Consider the following 27,886-nt stretch of genomic DNA (forward strand, 5'->3'; position numbering starts at 1 on the left):
TGTTCATTTTAGTTGTATACACATGTTCTCATATTTATGCATTTTGTTCTAATGTGACAAGTAATAATCTCAAGGTTTACTGGGTTTTACACGATTCTTTGCTTTTTTTCGTAGTATGAGTTTTGGTGAAGTGTACTGAAAACAAACATCGTCATGTGTCCTCTCTGCATTCATGTTCAAGACCTCAAATATGACCTCAAATAATGTCAACAACATAATTTGTTAAATATTTCACATAACTTAAAATTAAATTAGTAAAATTAACCCACAACCCTATAGGAGTGTTTACACGTAATGTAACCACACCGGCCAGAGAGGAAAAGCCTAAATAGGACTATAATACGATCAGGAAGTGTTCAATAAGCATTTTTGTACATTTTCTATAAAAATGAGTAAAAAAATAGTTTTAAGTTTTATGCTTTTATTACAAATGTGTTTATAAAGATAAATATTTTAAGGCACAAAAAAATAGGCACACAAGACAAAACAACACTGTTCAACTAAGTTTGCAGCTCTGTCCCTGTAAACAAACCCTTCTGATGACAGCGTCCTGCCAAGGTACAAGACACTGTGGTGAGAAAAAATGACTTGAGGTCATTTCTCATGACGACTGCAGCCCAGGATGCTCGTGCACTGGACAGTCTTCCTGGCTCAACCAAATTGTTGTCTCCAGACACAAGCCTTCTCCATTCACCTGGCATGTGTTCTCCTGATCCTGGTGCTGTGCAAAATTTGGTGGAATGTGCTTTGATGCAGGAGACGTTGCAGCATCTGTGAGGGCTAAAATATTGCGAAGAGCCACACAGGCCGTCACAACATCCACTGCCTTTTTGGGCTGGAACTCCATGGGTCGCCCAAGAATCCTCCAGCGTGATGCCAGGATGCCAAAAGTGTTCTCAATAACTCTCCTGGCCCGTGAGTGTCTATGATGATGCCCATTAAGTGTACAATTAAAGTTAACACCTGTAAAACAGACACAAGTGCACAGATTTGAGACGCATGTTCTATTTTTATGTGTTAAATTATGTTCACACCCTGTGTATGTCATATTACTTAGTAGTTTATGGTATAAATAATAATATATATATATATTTTTTACCTGGATAAGGTCGCACCAAGTTCACAAGCAGTGGAAATGCAGCATCTCCAAGGAACACGTGGCTGTTTGGTGTTGGTGCCTGACAGGTTTTCCTGCTGTTGAAGTCCAAGGGTGCACCGAAGTAGCCTGGAACCAAAAATACTGTCCTTGAAAATCCCACCATCACTTTCACGTCCGTACGAACGAATCGCCACCATAGTGAAGCGATATGTGGCATCGCAGAGTACCATGAGAACAAAAGTGCGTTCCTTTATAATTGTAGAAGTAAATCCCAGCGTTTGGTGGTGCCTTGATCACGACGTGTTTCCCATCCACGCATCCACAAACAGTTGGGAAAGTTCCACACTCTCCAAAAGTCCTGCCTGATATCGAGCCATTCATTGCCATATAGATGGCTTGGTAAACTGTGGTCGATCCCAATTTATAACTTGAGGCGCAAGTACGCCAAGTGTGGGCTCTTTCACGTCCAAGATAAGGACGGCTTGGTGCGATGCAACAAGTCGTCAAACCGGTGAGCAGACATTCGGAAATAGCGGAAGTGCCTTGCCTCGTCCATAGCACACATCAGCCAGACAAGAGCGGTGTATTCGCCATCTCTATGTCTAGTGGGATTTAATGGACGGAAATTCCATCTTCTTCGTGTTTTAGACAACAATTCCTCAGCGTTCAGCAACTCCACACGGGACGCCATGTTGTTCCTGCACATTACTTCTTCTCATAGCTACTTCCTGTTGGTTTAGAGGACGATTGCTCGGAGTCGCCCCCTTTTTTTTCAAAGAATATTACAACGGAGAGCGCGTCAAGTATACACGCCAGTCCGTTTGGGGAGGTACGCGATGCGGAGCAAAAGATGCCATGTGCACCGCCACGCTAAATATTGTCAAGCTCACTCAACGCGCACTACCACCCACTCCGTGAAGACGTCATTCTGCCGCGCGCTCCATCGCGCTATTGCGGACGCGTCGAGAATAAACCGGCAGAAGCATTGGAGGGTGTAAGGAACACCAAGGCAAAAAAAAGACTATAGATTGTTGTAAAGCCTTGAATTTATTTATTTATTTTTTTTTTTTATCCTTTTCAATAAACTTTGTATTTATTTTGTAATTAGAGATAGACCTATGGATTTGATTTCAATACCCCCTTCTTCATTTTTGTTTTATTTTGTTGTTTATATTTATCTATTTATTTGTATTGCTATTATCTGTATTTTATGATCATTGTTTTTTTTTACTGATTTTCTTGCGGTTATTATTATTGTTATTTTGTATTTGATAATTTATATTTCTATGATTTGTTACTATATAAAGCATAAAAAAAAACAAAACAAAAAAAGAGGATAAACCGGCAGATGGGAGGTGATTATTTCCTCAACGCCTGTTGGCTGGATGTCATGTGCTGCCACTGCGAGCTATTTCTATTATTTTAAATGTCCGGACACGTGTGTGTGAACTAGGAGATGTTTCTAAGAGTTTCCAAGAGGAAGGACGTCAAGGATAACTTGTTTATAAAGAACATTGACAGTCCTAAGCACCAAAAAGTGGCATAAAAATATATATTAAAAAGCATGACAGGACAAACAGTGTCTGTTATGAAACAGTTCATTATTACATTTGTATTGGAAAATAGCCTGCAGATGTTGTGAGTAGTCTACTGTAGATTTTCAAACAAAACTAACATGCACAATCTCACATGGCGTATCCTGATAAACTGTAGAAGAGAGGTTTAGATTGAACAGATTTAGAAAAAAGACTGTTAAGTTGTTCAGGTTGGTTGGATGGTATTGATGTCAGTACTAATCTATGGACAATATATACGAAATTATAATTGTATTTACTTATTTAATGAATGTATGTATAATTATTTTACTAGCCCTTAACAAGACACGGTGCCTAACTTTATCCGGATGGAGCTATTAACACCTTTTAAAAGGTCGCCGGAACAGGATGCAACACACAAATATCCCATGAAATTTTACATATCACCCCCTGCACTATCCTCTCCATGCGTTCACAGACACACACCCCTCCCAGGCAAATGTGTTCTGATTTCACTTGTGCACCTGCACCACCTACCCATCGCCAGATCGTCTTCTAAAAACAGCCCCAGCACACCGGTCAAATAAATAGGACACGCGCTCCAGGCTTGAGAACATGTTGCATAGGCCTATTTGTTGGCGTGGAAACCTCGCGGAAATGTAAAGAAAGACCCTCCCTTGTTGTTGTTGCTTCTTCAACGCATATTTCTTCCAAACCAGAAAAAGGGGCGTTCAGCCCAAACACGTATATCGTCCGTCGGCGCTGTTTTTAAATCGTTTAAAATGTAACGCGACGGCCCGTCTCAAGTTAAACAGAACCTCAACTTTTAAAAACGCGCCAAACACACCTGCCAAGCTGTTGTCATCGCAACCGGACTGCTTCAGTGGGACTTTGAACGCATCATTGGTTTCACCTTTTTAAACCCAGCAAACTTGGAACGTTTGGTTCCCTCGTTACTGTTTGGTTATTTTTCTGGGAACCAATTCCTTACGTTCTCAGGAATTTATTTGTTAGTAGCCTACCCGTATAGTAACGTCCCCAGAACGTTCCGGAAACCAAAAATTGTAACGCGCCATCGATCGCGCCCGTTCTGAATGCTTTACTATTTAAGCTTGTTGTTTTTTGATGGCCAACAGAATTGCTGAAGGCAAAGACTGATGCTTTGCTGTGTCTTCTCCAGGAAACGGAGGTGTAGCGCTGAAGACGTCCCTTTTTTCCCCTTCAGAGCTGTAACACAAAAGGGACACCAGAGTTATGAAGGCTCGACGGATAACTGGCGCTGTCCGTTCAGCACCACAGCCAGATTCACCTTGCGCGCAATGATACCGTAGAAAAACCATTTGCCCGCCTCCCCAAAACCCCAGGAGAGGTGTCGGGATCTTGGATTATTTAAAGGAAAACGGGTTGCATCTATCCTTTGGATTCATTCAAGTCCATGTAACCATTGTGGATAAAGCGCGTTTGGATTTCCATTGTTGATCTCAAATGGCGAGAAAGCATGCCATTGACATGCACTTGGAAACATAGCTTACTAAAACGCACCAGCGATATAGCTATTGGTCTACTTTTATAGTACAAATCATTTGCACGCTATCTGAACTTTGCAATGTTTGCAACGTTGATTGGTTTGAATCGGTCTATGCACATGTGTTTCACGGCTCCCACCGGTACAATGATGCCCGGCGTTGGTAGGAGATAGGCTATGACTAGAAAGGAACGCGATGGGCCAAGGCGACGACAAGGATCGCATCGTAATCAACGTCGGAGGAATCAAGCACCAGACCTACCGCAGCACCCTGCGCACCCTGCCCGGTACACGGCTGTCCTGGTTGGCTGAGCCCGACGCACACAACAACTTTGACTATGATGCAAACATCGGGGAGTTTTTCTTCGACCGTCACCCGGGCGTCTTCGCCCACATCCTCAACTATTACCGCACGGGCAAGCTGCATTGCCCGGCGGACGTGTGTGGACCCTTGTACGAGGAGGAACTGGCGTTCTGGGGTATCGACGAGACGGATGTGGAGCCATGTTGCTGGATGAACTACCGACAACATCGGGAAGCCGAGGAGGCTTTGGACAGCTTCACCGGAGGTGCCCTCGATATCGGGCACGAGGACTCTGAGCCTGATGGGGTGGTCGAGGCGGCTGATGGCGACGAGGGCGTTGAGATGACCCGGAGATTGGCGCAAGGCGACTCTCCCGACAATAGGTCCGGGCGCTGGAGCCGATGGCAGAGGAAGACTTGGGCACTCTTTGAGGACCCGTATTCTTCAAGATACGCGCGGGTGAGTGTCAAAAGATGTTTTACAGTTTAAACGTAAACCAATATATTTTGCATACCACTTGACGGTCAAATGATCCTAATGAACACATCACTGATTCTTGACTTTATCATTTGACAAAGCAGTGACTGACACATCCATGCCAATTGCCACCAATTTATGTTGTGGGAAAAATAAATACAAAGGGGCAATTACATTTCAACTCTTTGGTAGAGTGACCTTAAAAGATCTTACTTTTTTTTTACATGTTGACTATTATTGCAACATATTCAGGATTGGGGGAACCCAATATAAAAATGTAAATTATTGGAAAACCATCAGTTGACCATGCTGAAATTTATTCAAGGAATATTCCAGGTTTAATATAAATTAAGTTAAATCCACAGCATTTATGACATAATGTTAATTAACATACAAATTAATTTCGACTTGTCCATCCTTTAAAAAAAAAAGAAAAACAAAAGAAGCAAAAATCTGGGTTCTTACAATAGAAGTGAAAGGGGCCAATCTGTAAATGTTAAAATACTCACAGTTTCAAAAGTATAGCCACAAGACAATAAACAATATGCATTTTCTGTGTAGTTACATACAATTTTACAACATTGTTGCCATGACGACATAATGCTATAAACCCTAAAATGACGTAAAAACAACAATGTAGCAACTTTACAACTTTTAATACACAAGTTTTAACAGAAGAATTCATGTGGGTGCTTATATAAATTATAAGCTACACATTTCTGCCTTTAAACTCCAAAAATGTCCCCACTCACTTCCGTTGTAAGTGCCTTACTGTAACTGTAAAAAAAAAATGTCGGACTGTGTGTTGAACACTCAGTGGAGGAGGGTGGAGTCCGTCACCAGTTGTGGGTGAGGTCTGCTCTAAAGTGATACTTTAGAGCACTGCTGACTCACATTTATGTACAAACACCATGTCAAAGTGAATATAGCATAATAGGTCCCCTTTAACTTGTATTGAACCCAGAATTTTGTTTTAAGACTGCATTATTTTCACTTTACTCTGTAAAAAATCATGATGAAGAATTTATTTGGCAAATTTTGCACCATAATGCACCCTTGTTTCATTGTCTTCTTTTGCCTGATGTATTGAAGGCTATTGAGGGACTGTGATGAACCGACTGGCTAGGGGTTAGAAATAAAGATGGCTCATGTCCTTGCTTGTCTATACAGATCATGTTTACTCGCAAACACTGGAATGCACACTTAAGATATACACGCCTAAAAGCATAAAGTGTTTAAGGGCACATGTGATGCAAAATCCACACTTCCCTTGAGCTTTTATGGGCATTTCATTAGCCCATTTCAAATGTCAGTTCTTTGCTACACCACTCCCCTCACCTCACCAATGTCCCATCATAGTTCTCAGCAGGAATAATGTAGGCTCTTAATTGGAGCTGAGCACCATCCCAGCATTTTCGAGTTTTGGCGGTCAGGTTAAAACAGGTCAGCGCTGTACTGACTCTAGACTTTGGCACTGACGGAGCATGGCAAGCCTCCAAGATCCAAGTGAACAGGCTGTAGAAAGAACAAATAGAAAAAGAGAGAGGTTTGGGTAGTTTTATTGATGCACTAGTCCCAACAGAAATTGATTGGGTAATCTTCTATTGCACAAATGTAATAGAGCACAACAGTCTGGTTCTAGAAGTAAAAATCACATTTATATCTATTCATCTATAGATGAATAAATCTTTAATGATCATTTCTAGGGGCCCTGAGTAGCTCAGCGTGTACTGACGCTGACTACCACCCCTGGAGTCACGAGTCCAAATCCAGGGTGTGCTGAGTGACTCCAGCCAAGTCTCCAAAGCAACCAAATTGTCCTGGTTGCTAGGGAGGGTAGAGTCACATGAGGTAACCTCCTTGTGGTCACTATAATGTGGTTCTCGCTCTCGGTGGGGCGCGTGGTGAGTTGTGCATGGATGCAGTGGAGAATAGCGTGAAGCCTCCACACGTGCTACATCTCCACGGTAATGCGCTCAACAAGCCACACGATAAGATGCGCGGATTGACGGTCTCGGACGCGGAGGTAACATAGATTCGTCCTCTGCCACCAGGATTGAGGCGAGTCACTACACCACCACGAGGACTTAGAGTGCATTGGGAATTGGGCATTCCAAATTGGGGAGAAAAGGAGAGAAAAAAGTTCATTAACGTTGGACCTACTGTGAGCTCCAAGGTTGTTAAGCCATCAGTCCACGTTATTTCAACTTCACTTATTTCAACTACTTAAAGTATATATTTGTAAATATCTCAATATTTTGCAGTAGAATTAAGATATGGATTATATAATTATAATCAGCAACCAATCAATGGTTTTATATTTTCCCATTGTTTTTAATCTGATTACGTCATTCACAAGGCTTCATCGAATTGTAGTTTATGCCTTCATTTAAGACGTTAAGTGCACAGTCATGTACCTTTCTCTTTTGTCTGATTTTCAGATACTTTTTTTAACATTCTTATTCACCTCAGAGCTGGTTGGTTTGGTTCATGGCATAGAACTTCTTATGAAGAAATCCAGATAGAAGAAATTATTGGGAAAAATACACCCAAGCACCAAGATGGCTGAAAAGTGGATGGGCACTGTTGCCCTCTATTGGACTGCATGCAAAGTTGTAGTAAAATGTTTAAGAATTGTGTTGTATTATCTCACTTAAATTAAGTAAATTGAGAGAGAAGCAAAATAAATATTTTTGGAGTGTGGTCTGGACTGTGTGTTTTAAGCAAGCAAGAGTGTTGGTTAGACTGATTTCTAGAGTGAAATGTATTATTAATCTGGCTCTGGTCTGCACTGTCAGGAGCCAGGCTGTTCAACCCCAGGGTTGAGAACAAGTGCCATCGCTCCTGGCAGCACCACAAAGAAACATACAGTAAACCATGCTCAGATGCCCGATAGCAAGCAAGCAGTAATGGGCTGCTGAAGTCTGCTTATGGAGATAGACTGCAGCCAAGATTTCTGATTGAGATAATCTGCAAAACATGATTTGAGTCTGAGCAATCACTGATGCATGATGAAAGAGTTGAGTTGCTGCATCAAATATGTATTTCTGGTAACGGTGCAGGATTATTTTTACCTCGTTTTCTAAATGCAGTGCCTCTCAAGAGTGGGCAGCTGCAGAAAATATGCTGTATTATGCTGAAAATGAATGAGTTTCTAAGCTTGCGGATAGATTCGGTGCATAGAGGAGCTCTAAACTATGTAAACTGACTTAAAGTGTTTAAAAAATATAAAGTTGAAATAATTTCACCAAAAGGAATTGCACAAATCTGACTGTTTCTAGCCAGTTTCCCAAACACTACCCTTGTCTTCCATTGGTTGAGGGACAGAAAGTCCCACACCCAATCTCATGCTATTGGTAGAACCAATGTTGTAGTGTTGGGCTGCTCAAAGAGTCATCCTGTTTACAGTTTTTTTTTTAAATGGCAATCAACCTATGCTTTGCTTACAATAGCTGTCTTTCCACATCAACTTAGGATAGCAGAAAGCATATTAACATTGAAAAAATTACATCACCTTGAAGATCCTGAAATATTGTCATGCATGAGTCATTTTCAAATAGTTCTTCAGTGGATTCTCTTGGTAATGAGATATGTGTTTTCCCCAGTCAGTTTAACTGTGACATGCTATTTTTAGGTCCTTCCCATCAGGAAGCATATCTTAATTACATTAGAACTTGACAACTCAATTACTTGCTGTTAGTTGCTACATAGTTGACATCTTGCTATCTTTATCTAAACTAAAATCATGGAACCCATGGAAACATATTGTATAAATGAGCAAAAGGTTTGGGTGGCTAAAGGTCACGGATGGACATCCAAGGGCAAAAATTGATTCAGTTGAACAGACAGGACTCTCAGTTTTGTTTGGAACATGTTGGATCACTTCCCTATTTATTATCTTACATATTCCTGGTCTTACTATGGATGATTCATTGGTGCATGTCAGTCCAAGTGAAAAAAAAAAAAGTTTGTATTCATCATAATCTTTAATGAATGTAATAACTCGCTCTTCCTCAGAAATGGCTTTTCTTTTCTGCTGAAGTCCAAGTCCCTCCTTTCCACCCCTCTCCTCCAATCACCTGGATCCATTTGTGGTATGGAACGATAATTTTTAACAATCAATTCCTGATGGATAAAACTATGTTGCGTTCTATATTTTTTAATGCTGAACATCCTGTTTTACTTTGAAAGATGTCCAATTTCTAAAGACTGCTAAACACTAAACACGGCTGCTAATGGTATTTCACATCGACAATGTAAATTTGACACATTAAAATATGTATGAAAACACATTTTCATAATGTTGTCGAAAGGTTACTCTATGGTTAGCACGTCTGTGATATAAACCTTACAATCTCGTCCCACCTGTTTTCGAGGCAGTTATTTTTCAAGATTATTAAACATTTTGTCTTTTTCATTTGACATTTTCTATTTCTGTTGGTATTAAAAATGAAATGCTGTTTGATTTATAATATAATTGTGATATAATTGATTGTTGCAAATGTCACAAGGTGACACTGTGTTAAAATCACAACACTACCTGACCTTGTTTAAGGTATTTTTATGAAAGAAAATGAAGCCTAGCTTGAAGACCATTATTTTTGTATTGTATTGTGGTATTATTTTATAACAGTTAAGCATCCCTCATTCACATTACCCTAATGCAAAAGAACAAATTCTAATTACTGTACTTTTGTTTTATATTTTATATTATATAATTGAATGTAAAGTGTCCTTGAACTTTATTCACAATACATAACAATACATATTTCATCATGTTAGTATTTATTGTACTGCTTTTAATTTATGTAAGGGATAATAAGCGATTGTTATCGCAATATAAACCCTGACAGCTTGATCAGGACACAATGATTGTGCATTATCCCACTTATTACACAGCAACTAACCCAATACACACATGAACAAAAATATTTATTTGCATTAAAATTATGGAATTATTTGAGAAGAAATACATCACTGAACAACTGAAATCTACCTCCGGGTTGTGTCAAAGTTATGTTGGTGTCTGATTGCTCATCATGCATCTTATTACAAGACTAATTGCCAAATAAATACATAAATGCACATGAAACATTGATTTGAGATTAAATGATTTCATTAGTGATCTGAGAAACAGGAGAGATGACTTGCAATACCCGGATGAGCAGTCTGGATATGCGGTTGTTACTGAGCTATATCAAACCGCTAGATGGCACCATTGACCAATCAGAATAGAGTATTTCAGAGAACCGTGTACTAAGCTGATTTAAAAAAAAACAAAAAAACAAACAAATGTATTGCAGTTATGTTGTAGTTATGTAGTTACTTTTATAGTAATGGAAATTATATGAGAATCTGCATTGAAAATAATGGGAATTACAAAAACAACACATAAGCAAAATATTCAGATGCAGCACAGTAATAAGAATTTGGGGTGAAACATACTTAATTGTCATGAAAATAGTCACAATGCAAAAAAAAAAATAATAATAATTTTAATATTCCAATAATAGTGTAACGTTTTGTGTCTTGAGTGGAAGAGAAGAGACACAGGAGTAGAATCTTTAAATCCTTTAACTACATAAAATGGAGTGGAATAAACTAAAGGCTCATCAATAGTAATCGATGGAGTGGAACAAACGCTGGAAAAAACACTGAATCTAAACTTAGCACAACGCAACACTTCAAGGACTGACAAATAACGAACAAAACTAGGTGGCATATATACACAGGGAAACTGATGAGGGAATGGCATACAGGTGGGGATAACAATGAAGTGATTAGGGCAGTGGATTCTGGGAAATGTAGTGCAGGAGAAAACTTCAAAATAAGAGTCCTTGAACACGGCGGAGACAAACTGTTACAAAAAGCTCTATTTTCTTTCTGTAAAATATACCTTAAAATTATTTTTCTTGTGATTGTTTTTTATTTGTATTTTTTTGGAGAGAGAGAATCACTCAGGAATAGTTGGGAAAGTAATGGTCCCAATAAGGGGTTTCAACTTAGTAATAATCCAACCGCATCTAATTAATTATGCTGCAAAGCTGGGCTATGTGTCTGTTTTTGTGATTAATGAGAACATCTCATATCTCAGCCGTATGATAAGCATCATGGCAACATCAGCCAAACACAAGCAAAATAAATCAGCACCCGGCCGCCCACTGACTAATACAGTTACCTTCGCTTTAAGTGAATTTCAACATCCCCAACTCTGCATCTTACACATTTTTTCAAGCACTGAAAAATGAAAATGGGCTTCTAAACATTGACGGCAGAAGTGCTGATGGTTGCTCTATTATTTGCATCCTTTTAGTCTATGTCCCGCGGGTGTGATAATGCCCTATATTCACCGAATCATACTGTAGAGTGCTAGCCTTGGAAGTTACTCAGGACCTCTGACCAATCAGGAAGCTCTGTTAAGTGTTACAGAGGCCGCCTACTATATAGGCCTTGCTTCCATAAGTATTTTTCCCATTAATTTTCTCAATAGGGAGTTCAGAACTTCTTAATTAACATATCTACGACATTAATCAAACTATCCAGTTCCAAGATGAATCACACAAAAATCTTGTGCTGCTGTTTACGTTTCCGTGGTAACTTATCTGATTGGTGGATTTGTTTTTAGGATTATGGGAAGTGTAGTTTTTCCCAAGACTTCTGCAATTGCAGGAATGTTCCAGGTTCAAAACAAGTTAAAAAAACAGCCTTCCTGGCATAATTTTGATTACAACAATAATTATTTTAAATTCGTCCCTTGTATCTTTAATAATAACATGGTACGTTTGAATATCTAAAATGAAAATGCATGACAGTGTCATTTATACAGCAATGTTGCTGATAAATATCATCTGCGCTTAAATGCGCAAGCTTGTAATCATGTCACAGGTGATACGTGTCATAAGTGTCCCAATATTCAGTGGATGAACACCCTTGCCAGTGCCCAAATTTGTGTTCACAATTGATACTGATTCACAACATAAAGAGAGCTAGGGAGCTGATTGGGACAAAGAAAAGTTTATGTCTTATGACTGGATTTGTGAAACAATGTGATTTTTAATGTTTATGGACTGGCCTCATTGACTTCCATTGTAAGTGTCTCTGTAACCACAAATTATCCCAAAAAGGGAAGAGTTCTCTAAGGTACTTCTGGAAGTTTTTTTAATTATATATATACAGCATTTACAGAAATACTCAAACCAGCCTGTCTGGCACCAACAATCATTAATGTGATTATCTAATCAGCCAATTGTGTGGCAGTAGTGCAGTGAATAAAATCATGCAGATACGGGTCAATGTTCACATCAACCATCAGAATGGGGAAAAATGTGTGATTTAAACCATGGCATGATTGTTGGTGCCTGATGGGCTGGTTTGAATATTTCTGTAACTTATGATCTCCTGGGATTTTCAGGCATAACAGTCTCTAGAATTGACTCAGAATGTGCCAAAAACAAAAACCATCCAGAGAGCGGCAGTTCTGTGGATGGAAATGTCTTGTTGATGAGAGAGGTCAACAGAGAATGGCCAAACTGCTTTGATCTGACAAAATCTGGTAACTCAGATAACCGATCAGTACAATTGAGGTTGTTGGTGCTGTTATAATATTAGGCAGGTGGTTTTAATGCTGTGCCTGATCAGTGTATATATATATATATATATATATATATATATATATATATATATATATATATATATATATATAGAGTAGGGCTGTCAATCGATTAAAATTTTTTAATAGAATTAATTACATGATGTCTCGATTAATTAATCATGATTAATCACATTTAATCACATATACAAATATTTGCTTAGAAAGCCCCTCATATAACAATAATTCAATATATAATGATGAAATAATGATACAGTTATCTTTAAATATTTAAAAATTATATTAACAATTATATATAGAACACATCTTGAGATCCCTTAGTTCGAATTTGCGCATCAAATATTTTGAACGCAAGAACGTAATGAAAGTCTGTTTTGTGCTGTCTGCTGGATGGTTGTATTCTTCACTGTATAAACTGCATGTTGCCACACAGCTGAAGTTTCAATTACTGCCCTCTGGAGTAAACAGGTGGTACTACAAGCTTTCATTTCTCAGTAATCTTCCTTATTAAATTCTGGGGGCATTGCGATTAATTGCGTTAATTTTTGATTGTTAAATCAACAGCCCTACTATATATATATGATGAGGAGGAGGGCAGGGCTGGGCCATGAGTCTGCATGGCTGGCCCCCAATCCAACTATTTAGCCGAGGAGAGGGATAAGGCTGAGCAGCAGTTCAGGAGAGAGCGAGAGCCACACGCAGCTGCCGTGTGTTTATGTTTGTGTCTTTTTGTTTCATTAAATATTACTTTGACTGTTCAGCCAGTTCCAGTCTCCTCCTTGCCCATGTTACATTTATATAGTTTGTCTTGAAAGTTTTATACAGTTTCTTTATGGAACAAATGATGGAATTTTTACTTCCATAAGCCTACTCTTGAGCTCTATTAAGAATCATTAGAAACCTGTAGCAGACCAATCACTGTCACTTCCTCTGAGTTCATCGATGCTTTATGGGAGAGCGATCAGGAGGAGAAAGCGATCATGTTGTGTCCTCTTGTTGTGTCCCTTGATCAGGCTTTTCTTGTCTTCATCTTGATCAATGGGAGAGTGAGGAAACAACGTACTCATGGATCATATCCTTTGGCCATTGTGATTTAGAAGGTTGTGAGAATGTGCTTATGCCCTGAGCATCAGGAAAGCATAAGTGATTCTGTATTTATGTTAGAACTATTTTACAAAATGTTTTAACATTTGTTAATTTGCACAAATTACATGGAATGAAACGGCCTGGGTTCTGTGAAGGAGAGAGTTACAGAGAGAGAAACAGTGGTGATGATGTAATCCATCTTATCTTGATCAATTATTAACTTAATTTTTACTATCAGGCTGCCTGTTTACCTTGCAACATAGGTTTGTGGGAAGCTGGTCAAAAACCTTGAAATAAATGCTTTGCACTTTCTTATACAGCACATTCGTCTGGAAGCTGAACACTGATTTACAACTCAAACATAAACTCCCAGCTCTCTCCACCCCAGTACCTTCCTCTATTCCTCAATTTTCCTCTTTTTCATTACCATCACTCACTTTAAAATAGTTTCTCAGTCTCAAAAGTCTTTAATGACAGTCTCTCTGTTCCGGTCCACTGGTTCCTTGTAAATGGGGACCAGGCAGTGCAGCACTTAAATACCTCACCATACACTATACTCACACTCCACACTGCCTTTCGCATTGGCAAAAAGAAGACAAAGTGATCCTAATGTTAGGTGAAAAGCCCTAATTTGTGTGTTTTTGTGTATGTGCTGGTAGACTTCCTCAGACAAAATATTCCTCCTCCCTACAAATAAACACATCAAGGGAATTGTCTCTGTTAGACTAAGCACTTGCTGACCCAGACATAAACTGCCAGTGGAAGAACCAAAACATTGATTTGAGGAGGGTTATTAAAGTTTATAATGCGTATTATAGTACACACACACACACACACACACACACACACACACACACACACACACACACATGTTGGTCTACCTATCATTATGAGGACTTTCCATAGACATAATGGTTTTTATACTGTACAAACTTTATATTCTATCCTCTAAACCTAACACAACCCCTAAACCTAACCCTCACAGAAAACCTTCTGCATTTTTACATTTTCAATAAAACATTGTTTAGTATGATTTTTAAGTGATTTGAATTATGGGGACACTAGAAATGTCCTCATAAATCACATTTATAGCATAATACCCTTGTAATTACTAATTTGTAACTTACAAAATTGTCCTCGTAAATCACAAAAACACGCACACACACACACACACACACACACACACACACACACACACACACACACACACACACACACACACACACACACACACACACAGTGTTGGTGTGTCGGTGCAGCTATCATTATGAGGAATCTCCATAGACATATTGATTTTTATACTGTACAAACTATAGATTCATTCCCCTAACCCTAAACCTAACCCTCACAAAAAACTTTCTGCATTATTACATTTTCAAAAAAACTTTGTTTAGTGTGTTTTTTAAGCAATTTGAATTATGGGGACTCTAGAAATGTCCTTATAAACCACATTTCTAGCATAATACCCTTGTAACTACCAGATTGTAAACTAAAAAAATGTCTTGTAAACCACACAAACAGAAATAGCATTCTGAGATGATACACACCACAGTTGTACATACTGGTTATCTGATGGTTGATGACATTAACTGAAGCTCCTGACCCATATCTGCATGATTTTATGCACTTCACTGCTGCCACACAATTGGCTGATTAGATAATCGCATGGATGTTTGTTGGTGCCAGATGGGCTAGTTTGAGTATTTCTGTAACTGCTGATCTCCTGGGATTTTCATGCACAAAAATCTGTAGAATTTACTCAGAATGGTGACAAAATAAAAAAACATCCAGTGAGGGGCAGTTCTGTGGATGGAAATGTCTTGTTGATGAGAGAGGTGAACAGAGAATGGCCAGACTGGTTCGAACTGACAGAGTCTGCAGTAACTCAGATAACCACTCTGTACAATTGTGATGAGAAGTATATCATCTGAGAATGCTATTCTGAGATGCGGGTTGGCGCTGTTTTGGCGGCACGAGGGGGACCTACACAATATTAGGCAGGTGGTTTTAATGTTGTGGCTGATATATATATATATATATATATATATATATATATATATATATATATATATATATATTTCTAGTATATGTATGTAGATGCATACACTGCTGGGCCAAAAAAAAAAAAAAGTAACTGTTTGGATTCAAGGCAGTGTTATGATCTGGGGTTGCTTCAATCGTTCAGGTCTATGCTCTACAACTTTATGTGGCAGTAAAGGAAGTCAGCTGAATACCTGAATGCACTGAATGACCAGGTTATCCCATCACTGGATTTTGTTCTACCCTGACGGCATGGCAATGCCAAGATTCATCAGAATCAAATTGTGAAAGAGTGGTTCAGGGAGCATGAGGAATAATTTTCACACACGAACTGGCCACCACAGAGTCCTGACCTTAACCAATGAAAGTTTTGGGATGTGCTGGAGAAGACTTTACAGAGTGGTTGACTCTCCCATCAACAATACAAGATCTCGGCCAAAAAGACCTGTGACGCTGCATAAGGTTGTCGAAACAATGCGATGACGAATGCACGCCGTAATCAAAGCTAAAGGCAATGAAATATTAGACCATGCAACTTTTTTTTTGGCCAGGTAGTGTATACACTGAATATGAAAATGATATATTGTATAATAGATATGTAGATATATGAAAATACTTTATACAGTATTTAAATTTCCATACATATTGCATGCAATTTTACACATACAGTAGTTACCAGAAGATTCCTTGGTAGAGAAAACAGAGTAAACACACACACTTACGTAATTCCACCCAAGCCATTATTCAATCATCCTGTGTTCGGGCTCCACTACAGAAATCCAGTTCCATCTGTACATGTTTGCCATTCCCTCTTACAGTAAGCTACCGTGTAAATGGTGAAACCCTCCCCCACTCTTTTCAAAAGACTCAAGAGACCGACTCACCAAATCTACTTGTGTTACCTTGCTAGGGGCAGACCAAGAATCCCAGGCAGGGGTTACTACAGTTAAATTTATCCCGAAGTGGTGGAGGACAGCTAGGTTGGTGCCTACTGTTATTCTATGCTGGCCTTGAACTTGAGAATGAACAATGACCTTGAGTTTGCACAGCGACCTCTGTTGAGCCCCTTATGTTGACAGGGCACTTTTCAGTAGCATGTTTAGAAACTGAAGATGCAACATTATCCAAGCATTCTTCCAGTGAATTCTGCTGAAATGGATGTTTATGATGTTTATGGGAAATTAGTGTTGGGCAATTGGCTTCTTATGTAATTTAATTGGGCTTTGAAGTCGGGACAGCATTTATAGTGGAAATGTGTAATAGCATCTTAAAGTGTTTTTAAGAAATAAGCAGATTCAGCCATTTTTAAAGAAACAGTTAATTAAATTATTAGCATACAGGTTTGGAATTTCACACTGTGAGTAAATAATGACATTATTTTCATTTTTGTGAGAAGGTTTATTATTCCCCTTTAAAGATCTATTTCATAATCTCTCTCTCGCCTGTCTGTTTTTTCCCACAGTGGGTAGCATTTGCATCTCTGTTCTTCATTCTGGTGTCCATTACCACATTCTGTCTGGAGACTCATGAGGCCTTCAACCCCATCATTAACCGTACAGAGTCCACCAGGGTGGGCAACGAAACTGTGGAGCGTGTGATTTCTGTGCCAGAGACTATGGTGCAGCTAACCTACATCGAGGGCGTCTGTGTTGTGTGGTTTACATTTGAGTTTCTCATTCGAGTGACTACATGTCCAAATAAACTGACGTTTATCAGGAACACCCTCAACATTATTGACTTTGTGGCCATTTTACCTTTCTACCTGGAGGTGGGTCTGAGCGGACTTTCCTCGAAAGCAGCAAAAGATGTGTTGGGTTTCCTCCGCGTGGTGCGATTTGTCCGAATTCTACGTATTTTTAAGCTAACGAGACACTTTGTGGGTTTACGCGTACTTGGTCACACTCTCCGTGCCAGTACTAACGAATTCATCCTTCTTATAATTTTCCTTGCTCTCGGAGTCTTAATCTTTGCGACTATGATCTATTATGCTGAACGTATAGGAAGAAACCCTAACGATCCAAACGCTAGTAAAGGCACGCACTTCAAGAACATCCCCATTGGATTCTGGTGGGCTGTGGTTACTATGACGACACTCGGCTATGGCGATATGTACCCTCAGACAACTTCCGGAATGCTGGTGGGCGCGCTGTGCGCCTTGGCTGGTGTGTTGACTATTGCTATGCCCGTACCTGTTATCGTGAACAACTTCGGCATGTACTACTCTCTAGCAATGGCAAAACAAAAACTACCAAAGAAAAAAAATAAGCATATCCCACGAGCACCTCAACTGGGGTCGCCCAACTACTGCAAGTCAGCCATTAACTCTCCACAACCCAGTACGCACAGCGACACATGCACCCTGGCACAGGAAGAGGTTTCCGAGGTCAGATACCAAGGTAGGAACTAATATTTAGAATATGTAAATGCCTTTTTCTCTGACCCTTAAAAGTAAATGGGCCATTCCAAACATACTCTATGAAAGTACACAGCTACCAAAAAAATCTAATTCATGCGTTGTTGGGTTCCAAAATGTTTTAGACCACAATTCATAACAATGCAAGTATGCATTTCTTTCTCAGCACTGCCACGGGTGCTATAGTAAGTTTTCTCATCTACTCATCTTTCAAGTCATCTACTATCAAGGCGGAGCAACAGTTTGAAGAGCATAAGTGAATGTTGTGCAATTGCTAGCATCTGCGTACATGTACTTGCATAAAGTATGTTTCTGGCCTAAGACATCTATGTTAACACTCTCTTTGCATTTAAAGTGAGATACAATGCTTATTCATGGGATGCGTGTTTGCTTTTGAGTCCAGTATACTGTAGTTGACTCTGGCACATACTTCAATAACTATCTACTTTCAAAATAGGACTGGGTGAAAATATCAATTTTCTGATTAATCGCAATCTTCACTTGAACAAACCCAATACTGATTCTTAAAATCCTGATACAGTCTTTTACTCTATGCGCAACCCTTTACAATGGAAGTAAATTTGGCTGGGTTTGCTCAGTGAGTAAAAATGCTGACTACCACCCCTGGGGTCACAAGAATCCAGCCAGGTCTCCTAAGCAAACAAATTGTCCCAGTTGCTAGGGAGGGTAGAGTCACATGGGGTAACCTTCTCGTGGTCGCTATAATGTGGTTCACGTGGTAGGCTGTGTGTGGATATCGCGGAGAATAACGTGAAGCCTCCACACGCGTTATGTCTCCACTGTAACGCACTCAACAAGCCACATGATAAGATGCGTGGATTGACGGTCTCAGACATGGAGGCAACTGAGATTCATCCTCCACCACCCGGATTGAGGCGAGCCACTACGCCACCACAAGGACTTAGAGTGCATTAGGAATTGGGCATTCCAAATTGGGAGAAAAAGGGGATTGAAAAAAAGAAGCCATTCGACTCTATGATAAAATATATATTTTTTATTGAAATGTTCTTAAAATACCATCTTTCCTGTATAATTATAATAATCAGAACCAAAAGTTTGTAAATCAGAATCAAATCAAATTGGGAAATCTGTATCAATACCCAGAGCTATTGAAAAACATATTAGCATGGCAAAAAGGTTCAAGGACTCAAAAGGTAAGACATGAATTATGTATGTATACCAAGATGCATCTATGGTAGGACACTGATAGTGATCAATATATATTTCTGGTAAACCTCTGTGTAGCTATTGGTCTTGTTGGTGAAAATTAAGTGCTAATGGTTTTAGCAAACGAGACACCTCTCTCTTTGTATCTATCTGGAGTTGAGTGGAAATTAAGGGGCAATGCAATGGTTTCCATACTCTCAAAATGGATCTTTCATATTCCTATCTGTCAAAAGCTGTGTGAGAGCTGGTGTGTAAGCACCCTAATTCAACATAATGAGTCTAATTTCTAGTCTAACTGCTTGATTGATCCAGGAGACTTTGGCTGGGTGTTAAATCATTCATATTATTATATCAGTTTAAATTACATTACATTTGAAAATTTCATTCATCAAACCCTATTTCAGAAAGCCATATGACATTTGTATATTAGCAGGTTTGAACTTTGAAACAGGTTTGGCTTTTAGATGTATCGCCATGTTGAAAGCCCTAAATAAATTCTGCATGTCACCTTGCATTCATCTGAAATGAGTCATCTCTCTTTGCCTGTGACTGGAGATTTTAAAGTCAATGGGGAGGCGTCCAAAGCTGCCTTGGCCAATGAGGACTGTCCTCACATCGACCAGGCGGTGTCACCCGAGGAAGTCTTCAGCCCCGTGGACTGCGATAGACCCTGCTTCCTGCTCACCTCCAGAGCAGAACGAGCCAATCACACTGGGGGAAGAGTAAGAAAGGGTACGTAACCAGCCAATCACTGCTAGGCGTCCGAGCACAGCCAGTGCTGTGTCTGAAAATGGAGCAGCTGTCAATCAAATGTGCTCTTTCAGTGCAAATCTACCGCTGTCACTCAGCATAGCTCCTAAGGTCTGGTTGACAGGAATAGCTGTCATAGAAATTACATGTCCAAGTGAGCCGTTAACAGGCTTCTTTTGGTTTTTAACACAGTCTAAACAAGATGTTCGGGAAGAAAATTTGGTGCCAGTTTTCTAAATATTTTCATGTGGATGCTGTATGTCAAAGGACCACTATGCAATTACAATATGCGCCAGGCTCCAATTTCAATTACAAAGTAATGTAACAATGTTAATGAAGAAATTATGACCTTACAACTGAAGGTTATAGAAAGTTTCAATGTATTGCCTAGCAGTGTGCTTGTTTGCATGCAGATTCACAATGGCGGGTGGTACTGGTGAAATGCGGCATGGGATATGGGGCCTATGTGGTCACATGATAAGAACTCAGCCAGTCAGAAGCTCTTGGGAACATTGTTAGCAAACAGAGAGTACAACACAAAATAGATCTATAAGCAAGTCCATGCTAGTCAAGATAAGATGCTAGGTTATAAAAGTCAACATGAAACTGTATTCACAACCCTGAAACAATCTTCCAACGTATTTCTGAGTGAAGCAAGATAAAAGACAAACTGTAGGGCAGGACTTTGTTTTATGCATCAGGTAACTGATTGGATTGTTAAAACTGGGCGTTATGTACCAGAGTAAAGGTGGTTGGAAGGGAGGTGTTGAAAAGTAAGAGGTATTAGTGACGTTAGGCGAAAAGCAAAGTCGTTTCTGAGGCGGAGCTTCATTTTCGATTCAATAAAAGATTACGAAGAATAATTAAAAAAATCATTATTGACATTTTCAATGCATTAGTCCAAAGATAATGAACGTGTTACATTCATGTTCTTAAACAAATTATTCTTTATAAGCCAACAGCCTGTAAAATGAATCTAAATGGCTTTAACGACTTTCCTTAATTGTGGTAAGATCACAAACGGTTAAAGCAAAAACCGATCACGGTGATTTTTGTCCATTACCTCAATTTTGCGTTGCATGTAAACTAATTTACCAACATTTCTTACAGGCTTATTCAATTTGCACAAGCGAGTATCATCATGTGCAATCTTACACTAATAATGCTTAAGCTGTGTAAGGTCATGTAAATTACATCATAAACGGTTAAAGCATAAACCAATCAGCACATGTAGATTTTTGACCATTACCCTTAATTTGCATTGCATGTAAACACCTTTACCAGCGACGTATCCAACTTAAGCCAGTGTTGAGCGCATTACTTTTTACGCTTTAATGTCAAATGCAGAAAATTTTTTAATACGCTGATTTTGGTAGTTATCAGCGCAATGCTGTGCATGCAAACGCACTCAATTTTGATTTCATGTTAACTTTAAGAATCAAACTGCCTCTGAAAAGCTGAGCAATGAGCAACACTTTAGGAAAATATGTTGTCTTTTAGCTGTTAGTTTCTCTGTGTAGCTTATCAGCTATATTGATAAACCAAGTATGGTTGTTTTGTGATTGGGCTGGTATCTGGCTGAGCTCTTTGATATCTCTCTGAACCTGTGTGTGCTGTACAGCACTGTGAAACCACCCCATGCATGCAGTAGACAGTCTGAAGCATAGAACGCATGGAGGATAATGCAGTTGATTTGGCAATCAGTCAAATTCAACTAGCTAACCATTAACATAACAAGTACATGACAGGGGAATGCACACACACACACACACACAAAAAAAACTGTGCAAACACACGTCTGTCTACATACCTGACTTATTAAGCATATGTTTATTCACAAACACAAACCGTGGCAGAGAGTCTTTGTCTAGAGTTGAAGGCTGCTCTGAGGTTTAACTGAAAGCCCTTTTTCTCTTCAAATGAAGGTTATGAAAAGTCATGGAGCCATAGCAGCATGTCTGGAGGCGTGGCCTCAGTGTCGGCCCTGTCCTGCAGCCCACCCTGTCTCATGCAGCAGGCCCACTACCCCATCCCATCCATCCTGTAGCATGGAGAACAAAACTAACCAATCAGAGGCCCCACTCTGCAGTGCTGCGCTGAGATGCCTGCTCACACTGTGTATCATCCGTCTCTCATTAAACTCTCATTCATTTGACACCTCTTTTCTTGCTCTTCCCTTCTTCTTCCTCTTCCTGACTACTTCCCCTTCCTCTTCTTTTCTCCTTCCTCTTCCTTCTCTTACTTTCTCTGTATTTTTCCTCTCCCCTACTTCTTCTTTTCTCCTTCCTTTCTCTCATAATTCTTCATCCCTTTTGTCTTTTGCCTCTTTCCTTCTTCCTCTTCCCAGCTACTTCCTCTTCTCTTTCCCCTTCCTCTTCCTTCTCTTAACTTCTGTCTTTTTCCTCTTACCTTCTCCTTCCTCTTTCAATCTACTTCCCCTTCCTCTGCCCTTTATTTCTCTTATACTTCTTTGTCCCTTCTATATTTCCCCCTTTCTATTTTTCTCTTCCCTTCTTCTTCCCATCTACTTCCTCTTCTCTTCTACTTCCTCCTCCTGACTACTTCCTCTTATCTTCTCCCTCAAAATATTACATTTTTCTACCTTCCTCTTCCTCTTCCTCTACTTCCTCTTAGGCTTTTCTACCTTCCTCTTCCCTTCGTTTCCCTTTCCTCTGTCTTTTTCCTCTCCCCTTCTTCTTCCTCTTCCCCTTCCTCTACTTCCCCTTCCTCTTCTTTTCTCCTTCCTTTCTCTTATACTACTTCATCCATTTAGTCTTTTGCCTCTTTCCTTCTTCCTCTTCCCAGCTACTCCCTCTTCTACCTTTATCTTCTCTTAATTTTCCTCTTCCTCTTCCTTCTCTTACCTTCTGTCTTTTTCTTCTGACCTTCTCCTTCCTTTTCCAATCTATTTCCCCTTCCTCTTCCCTTTCTTTCCCTTATACATCTTTGTCACTTCCATCTTTCCCCTTTCACTTATTCTCTTCCATTCTTCTTCCCATATTCTTCCTCTTCTACTTCCTCCTCCTTTATCTTTCCCCTTCTCTTTCTTCTCTTCTGGCATTTTCCTCTTCCCTTCTCCTTCCTTGTCCCTTCTATCTTCCCCCTTCCACTTCCCTTCTTTCCCCCATCCTTTTCTTTTTATTCTGTCTTTTTTGTCTTCCCTTCTAATTCCTCCCACCTACTTTCCCTTCTACTTCCTTATCTGTTCTCTTTTCTCCTACCTCTTCCCTTCTACTTCCTCTTCTCTTTCCCATTCCTTCTTGTGTGTCTTTTCCACTTCCCTTCTCCTTCCATCTTCCTTTCCCTTTCCCTTCCCTTCCACTTCCTTCTCTTCTTTTCTGTCCTTTTACTCTTCTCTTTTCCTTCCCATCTACTTCTCCTACATCTATCCCTCTACTTCATTGTATCTTTTATTCTTCTCCTTCCTCTTCCCTTCTCTTTACTCTTTCTCTTCCCTTCTCCATCTTCTTTCCTCTTCTCTTCTCTTTATTCTCTTCATGGTCCTTCATCTTCCTATACAGTGGTCATGTCATCCCTTACCTCTTTGTGGTCGAATTTCCTTCCCCCTTTCAAAACGTCTGCACTTTCATTGTTTTCCCTTCTCTCTCCTTCATACCTCCTTCTTTTTCCAAACCCTTGGGTGTTTATAAGCTATGGTTTTCATTAGGTGCTATTGCACACCATTTAAAAAAAGAAAAAAGAAAGGAACTATGGAATATGGCTATTTCATATATAGTTAAGCAGTATGAAAACAAATATGAGATAAATGAATAACACTATACAATCATGATTCTAGTGATGCACACATCACCAAGATAGATACTTGACTGAAGAAACCTAATTTGCATTTGCATGACTTGCATGGAAAACTATCTGAGAAAAAAGTAAATTTAATGAAAATGTGTAAGACAATTTATGTTTTCTCATCCAAAGCTTCTTTAAATATATCTGATGCAGAGTATGATATCATTTACGATGACATACAATATATGTAGCATACTACAGTTTTTTGAAAAGGTTTTTAATTTTTTTGCAGACATTTCTTTTTGCCTTTCCCCAAACTATGATCTCTGGTGTGTTTTAAGCACCTTTTATCTGTTAGTAGCAGCGGTCGAGTAGACCATGTGGCAAATTGTGAAAAATGCACTTTAACTCTTTCTCGACCAGAGCGGGCAAATTTATTCAAAAACATATTTACAACTTTAATACCAGCTATCAAAATAAATCATTTTATTTTCTCAACAATCTACAAATAGTTTTCCTAAAAATGTGGTTTATCTTATACACCTGTATATCTCATTGTCAAACATTGCTTTAAAACTGTAGCAAACCACACACAAATCTAAACCACAGAAAATATGCTATGTAGCTGTATAATGTGCAGAAAACTTCTTTTTGGGATTGCTTGGGGAGAGGTAAATGCATGCACTTTTATGCAAAAAAATATATATGCGAATGACAAACTGTAAATATGAACCTTGCATGAAATAAATTTTGTATCTAATCTGTATATAGACTCTGTTTTCTTTGAAAGAACATGCATACATAACTCTCCCCTGTTGCTTGGCAATAAGCTCTGCCTGTATTGTGATGTCTCTTTGATCTTTCACCCCTCTTTATCGCCAAGCTGTTTTTTTTCTTTTTCCGGCAGCTATTTTTTCCAATCCCTTGGACTTTATTACCCTGTATTTAAAGGGATAGTTCACCCAGTATTGAAAATCCTGTCATTTACTCACCCTCATGTTGTTCCCAAACCCATATTACTTTCTTCTGTGGAACACAAAAGGAGCTGTTATGTAGAATGACAACTTCAGTCACCAATGAAAGTGAATTCAAGATGCAATGAAAATGAAAGGTGGTGACTGAGGCTAACATCTCTTTTTGGGTTCCACGGAAGGGAGAAAGTCAAATGGGTTTGGACAACATGAGAGTGAGTAAATTACACTCTCAAGAGATCAACTATCTCTTTAAAAAAAATTATAGCAATTGTTGTTATTATGCACCAGTGAAACTAGTGCATAATTAAATGCAGTTAAAAGAATGCAAAACCACACTTGGATCTTGAAAGGTCAAAGAGAGTTTGTGTGACCTCCGGTGGGGCTGGGGGGATTGAAACAGGATAGCCGAGGACTAGCGATGACTGTGCCCTGTTTCACAGATCGGTAGCATGCCACACCTCATTAACCGAGCATGAGAGTCACACTGCTGTCCAACTCACCCAATCACAGCATGTACTGCTGAGCCAAACGTATTAAAGGAATAGTTCACCAATAAATTAAAATTCTGTCCCAACCTCATGTTATTTTAAATCTGCATGACTTTCTTCCTTCCATGGGACACAAAAGGAATGGTTGCTCTTTTCCATGCAATAAAAACAAATGAGGACAGAAGCTTTCAAGCTTCAATACGGAAACAAAAGCACCATAGAAATGGGCTTTCTATGTCTTCTGAAACCATGTGATTGCTTTGTGTGGGGAAAAGATACAAAATGTTAGAACTAAAGTCAAATGTAAGAGTCAACAGTGAGTTGTGGTGCACTTGCATCCTTTTTGATGCTTGAAAGCTCAAGACTCCATTAGTATGCCGCATACAGGTATCAAATGAAATAAGGGTGAGTAAATAATGACAGACCTTTCATTTTTGGGTGTACTATTCCTTTTACACTAACCAGGCTACATTAATGAGCGCAGCCTGGAAGATAAGCATGGTTAAAAAACTGTGTTTACCATGAGCCTGTTATGGAAGTCATAGGTCACACTTCATGCATCCCAGTGGATATTTGCTTGCACGGTTCAAGGGACAACAATCCCGCCAGTATTCTCCATCCGTCCCCCCTCCCCCCTCCCCATGTTTCTGTGATGTTCATTTTTGTGTATTAATATGATTTTCCTTGTTGTTGTTGTTGTTGTGGTTTTCTCTTCTTTATGTGTTTATAGAGACCCAGCGTGCCAACCGAAGCAGACAGCCAACCGAGTCAGTGTGTGTAATGAACCATGGTGTACCAACCACTATGTGTGTCAACCATAAAGCCACCCCCCCCACCTGATAGTACCACATTTAGCGTGTGTTCACGTAAAAGTGTTCGTCTTGTTCGTTTTTCATAGATTAGCATCACTCTTTGAGTTGTGACTGAGAATTATTTCATCTTAGATGTTGCACAGTAACCCTGAGAAGCTGTAGTCATTCAGCCATATGTAGCGCTATTTCACTCGTGGTTAATTGTGCTGTCGTGCTGTGCAAAGTGCCTGGTGATTTTCCGTTCGCAAGTGTCAATGTTGTACACAGTGCTTGTGTGTGCTAGTGTTGTGTAAACATTATTTTTTCTCATTGAAGTGCTTGTTTTTGGCTTGTTTGTCCAATCGCTTATCACCTTTCAATGGGAAAAAACTAAAAACTATCCAAGTAATTTGTGGTCATGTCCATGTAGTGATCAAGTTACCCAAGAAAATTGTTTTCCAATGTTTTGTACTATTGTAGTTACCATGTAGAAAATGCCTTTTGCACTGTTTGCACCAGTTGACTTTTAGATTCACTTCTGTTGAACAAACGACGAAAGAGTTTGTAGCTTACATGTTAGTTTGGTAACTTTTGCGTTAGGCCATGTCCTCACCAGGCGTGACGGAAAACCAATAAAAATGATAAAGGTGCAAATCTTTTTGTTAGATTTTGTGCCACAACCACATTTAACGATGAGCAACAAGACTTATTTCTGGCACGTCATGCAGGATAGCCCCACCCAAAGTGAAATCTTATTGCTCAATAAAATTCAGTTAAACAATAAATACATTCTGATTGGCTGTCATTGGATTGGATGCCACTTTAAGTAGCTTTTTTGCGTTCAGTACCGACAGACAAATTACTTACCGCTGGAAATTTCACATCATGCTTGATTGGGACACATTGTTCGATTTGAAGGAAAAATAAGCTGGGACCAAACTCACTATGTTTTGAACAAACTACCGGCATTGTGTTCAGTGACAAACGTCTTTAATATAGTTAAAAAAATGTTTAGATTGCATTTGAAAATTCAGAACATGCTAGCTATTTTGGAAGCCACCGTCAAAAATGGCTTTATGCAAAACTTTCACAGGAGACAATCCTACAAAAAACAACACGATTCTTAGGTGTTCATTTATAAGGAACATTATTAGGACACTTTGTTCGATTTGAAGGAAAAATAACAAGGCTAGTTAACACATCACAGGGACCAAACTCACTCCGTCAAAACCACCGTCAAAAATGGGTTTATGCAAAACTTTCACAAGAGACATTCCTACACAATACAACACAAATCTTAGGTGTTTGTTTATAAGGAACATAAACAAGGTTTATGATGGGCTGAGTAAAAGAAAGGAACCAATACAGTGTCTTAGGTTTGTTTTGATATTTAGTTTTCATTAATAAATGCTGTGAAAATGTCAAGTAAACCCAAGTCTTTGGGAGGAAACTAGCGCACTGCCAGTTGTGTCTTGGGAATGTCAGTGTTGGGTTCTTTCCTTAATATACTGGACTGTTCAAAGACCCAACCACAACAGAGCACCAACACCAGTCACAAATGAACTAGTAATAAATATATTTAAGTAGATTTTCAGAGGTTGGTCTTTGTGGCTGGATAGCCTTTGGAAATAGTAAACATCGGACTAAAAAAATTTGAATCCCAATCGTTTGTACTGTTTTGTGAGACGTCCCTTGTGTGTTTCAGCACATTCAAGTGAAAAGTATGGATAGTTATTTATACCAGGTGGTGTTTTCATTGATGGTTTGAGTTAACATATTGTTAAGGCAATTTTGTGTCTTTTTGTGAAGAGAGAAAAAAACAACAACAAGATAAAAACAGAAATAATGATAATAAAAAGCACT

General features: G+C 39.2%; 1 protein-coding gene across 2 annotated transcripts; it reads left to right on the forward strand.

The window, feature by feature from the left end:
* Nucleotides 1–3,970: 3,970 nt before the first annotated feature.
* LOC127640090 (potassium voltage-gated channel subfamily C member 1-like) lies at nt 3,971–27,886 on the forward strand. 2 transcript variants are annotated; one of them, XM_052122486.1, is made up of 4 exons: nt 3,971–4,922; nt 17,138–18,071; nt 19,832–20,008; nt 25,963–27,886. In XM_052122486.1, the coding sequence occupies exons 1-4, from the start codon at nt 4,356–4,358 to the stop codon at nt 26,070–26,072; spliced, it is 1,788 nt and encodes a 595-aa protein (XP_051978446.1). In that variant the 5' UTR covers nt 3,971–4,355; the 3' UTR covers nt 26,073–27,886. The 2 variants fall into 2 exon arrangements, with proteins under 2 accessions (XP_051978446.1, XP_051978445.1); XM_052122485.1 differs by lacking the exon at nt 25,963–27,886 and adding an exon at nt 21,952–25,861.

This window comes from Xyrauchen texanus, chromosome 49 (genome assembly GCF_025860055.1).
Source record: "Xyrauchen texanus isolate HMW12.3.18 chromosome 49, RBS_HiC_50CHRs, whole genome shotgun sequence".
NCBI lineage: Eukaryota > Metazoa > Chordata > Actinopteri > Cypriniformes > Catostomidae > Xyrauchen > Xyrauchen texanus.

Coding starts and splice junctions, on each gene's coding strand:
- LOC127640090 (XM_052122485.1), top strand. CDS start 4,356: ATGGGCCAAGGCGACGACAAGGATCGCATCGTAATCAACGTCGGAGGA. Junction 4,923..17,137: donor ATTCTTCAAGATACGCGCGG/GTGAGTGTCAAA, acceptor TTTTTCCCACAG/TGGGTAGCATTTGCATCTCT. Junction 18,072..19,831: donor TTCCGAGGTCAGATACCAAG/GTAGGAACTAAT, acceptor CTGTGACTGGAG/ATTTTAAAGTCAATGGGGAG.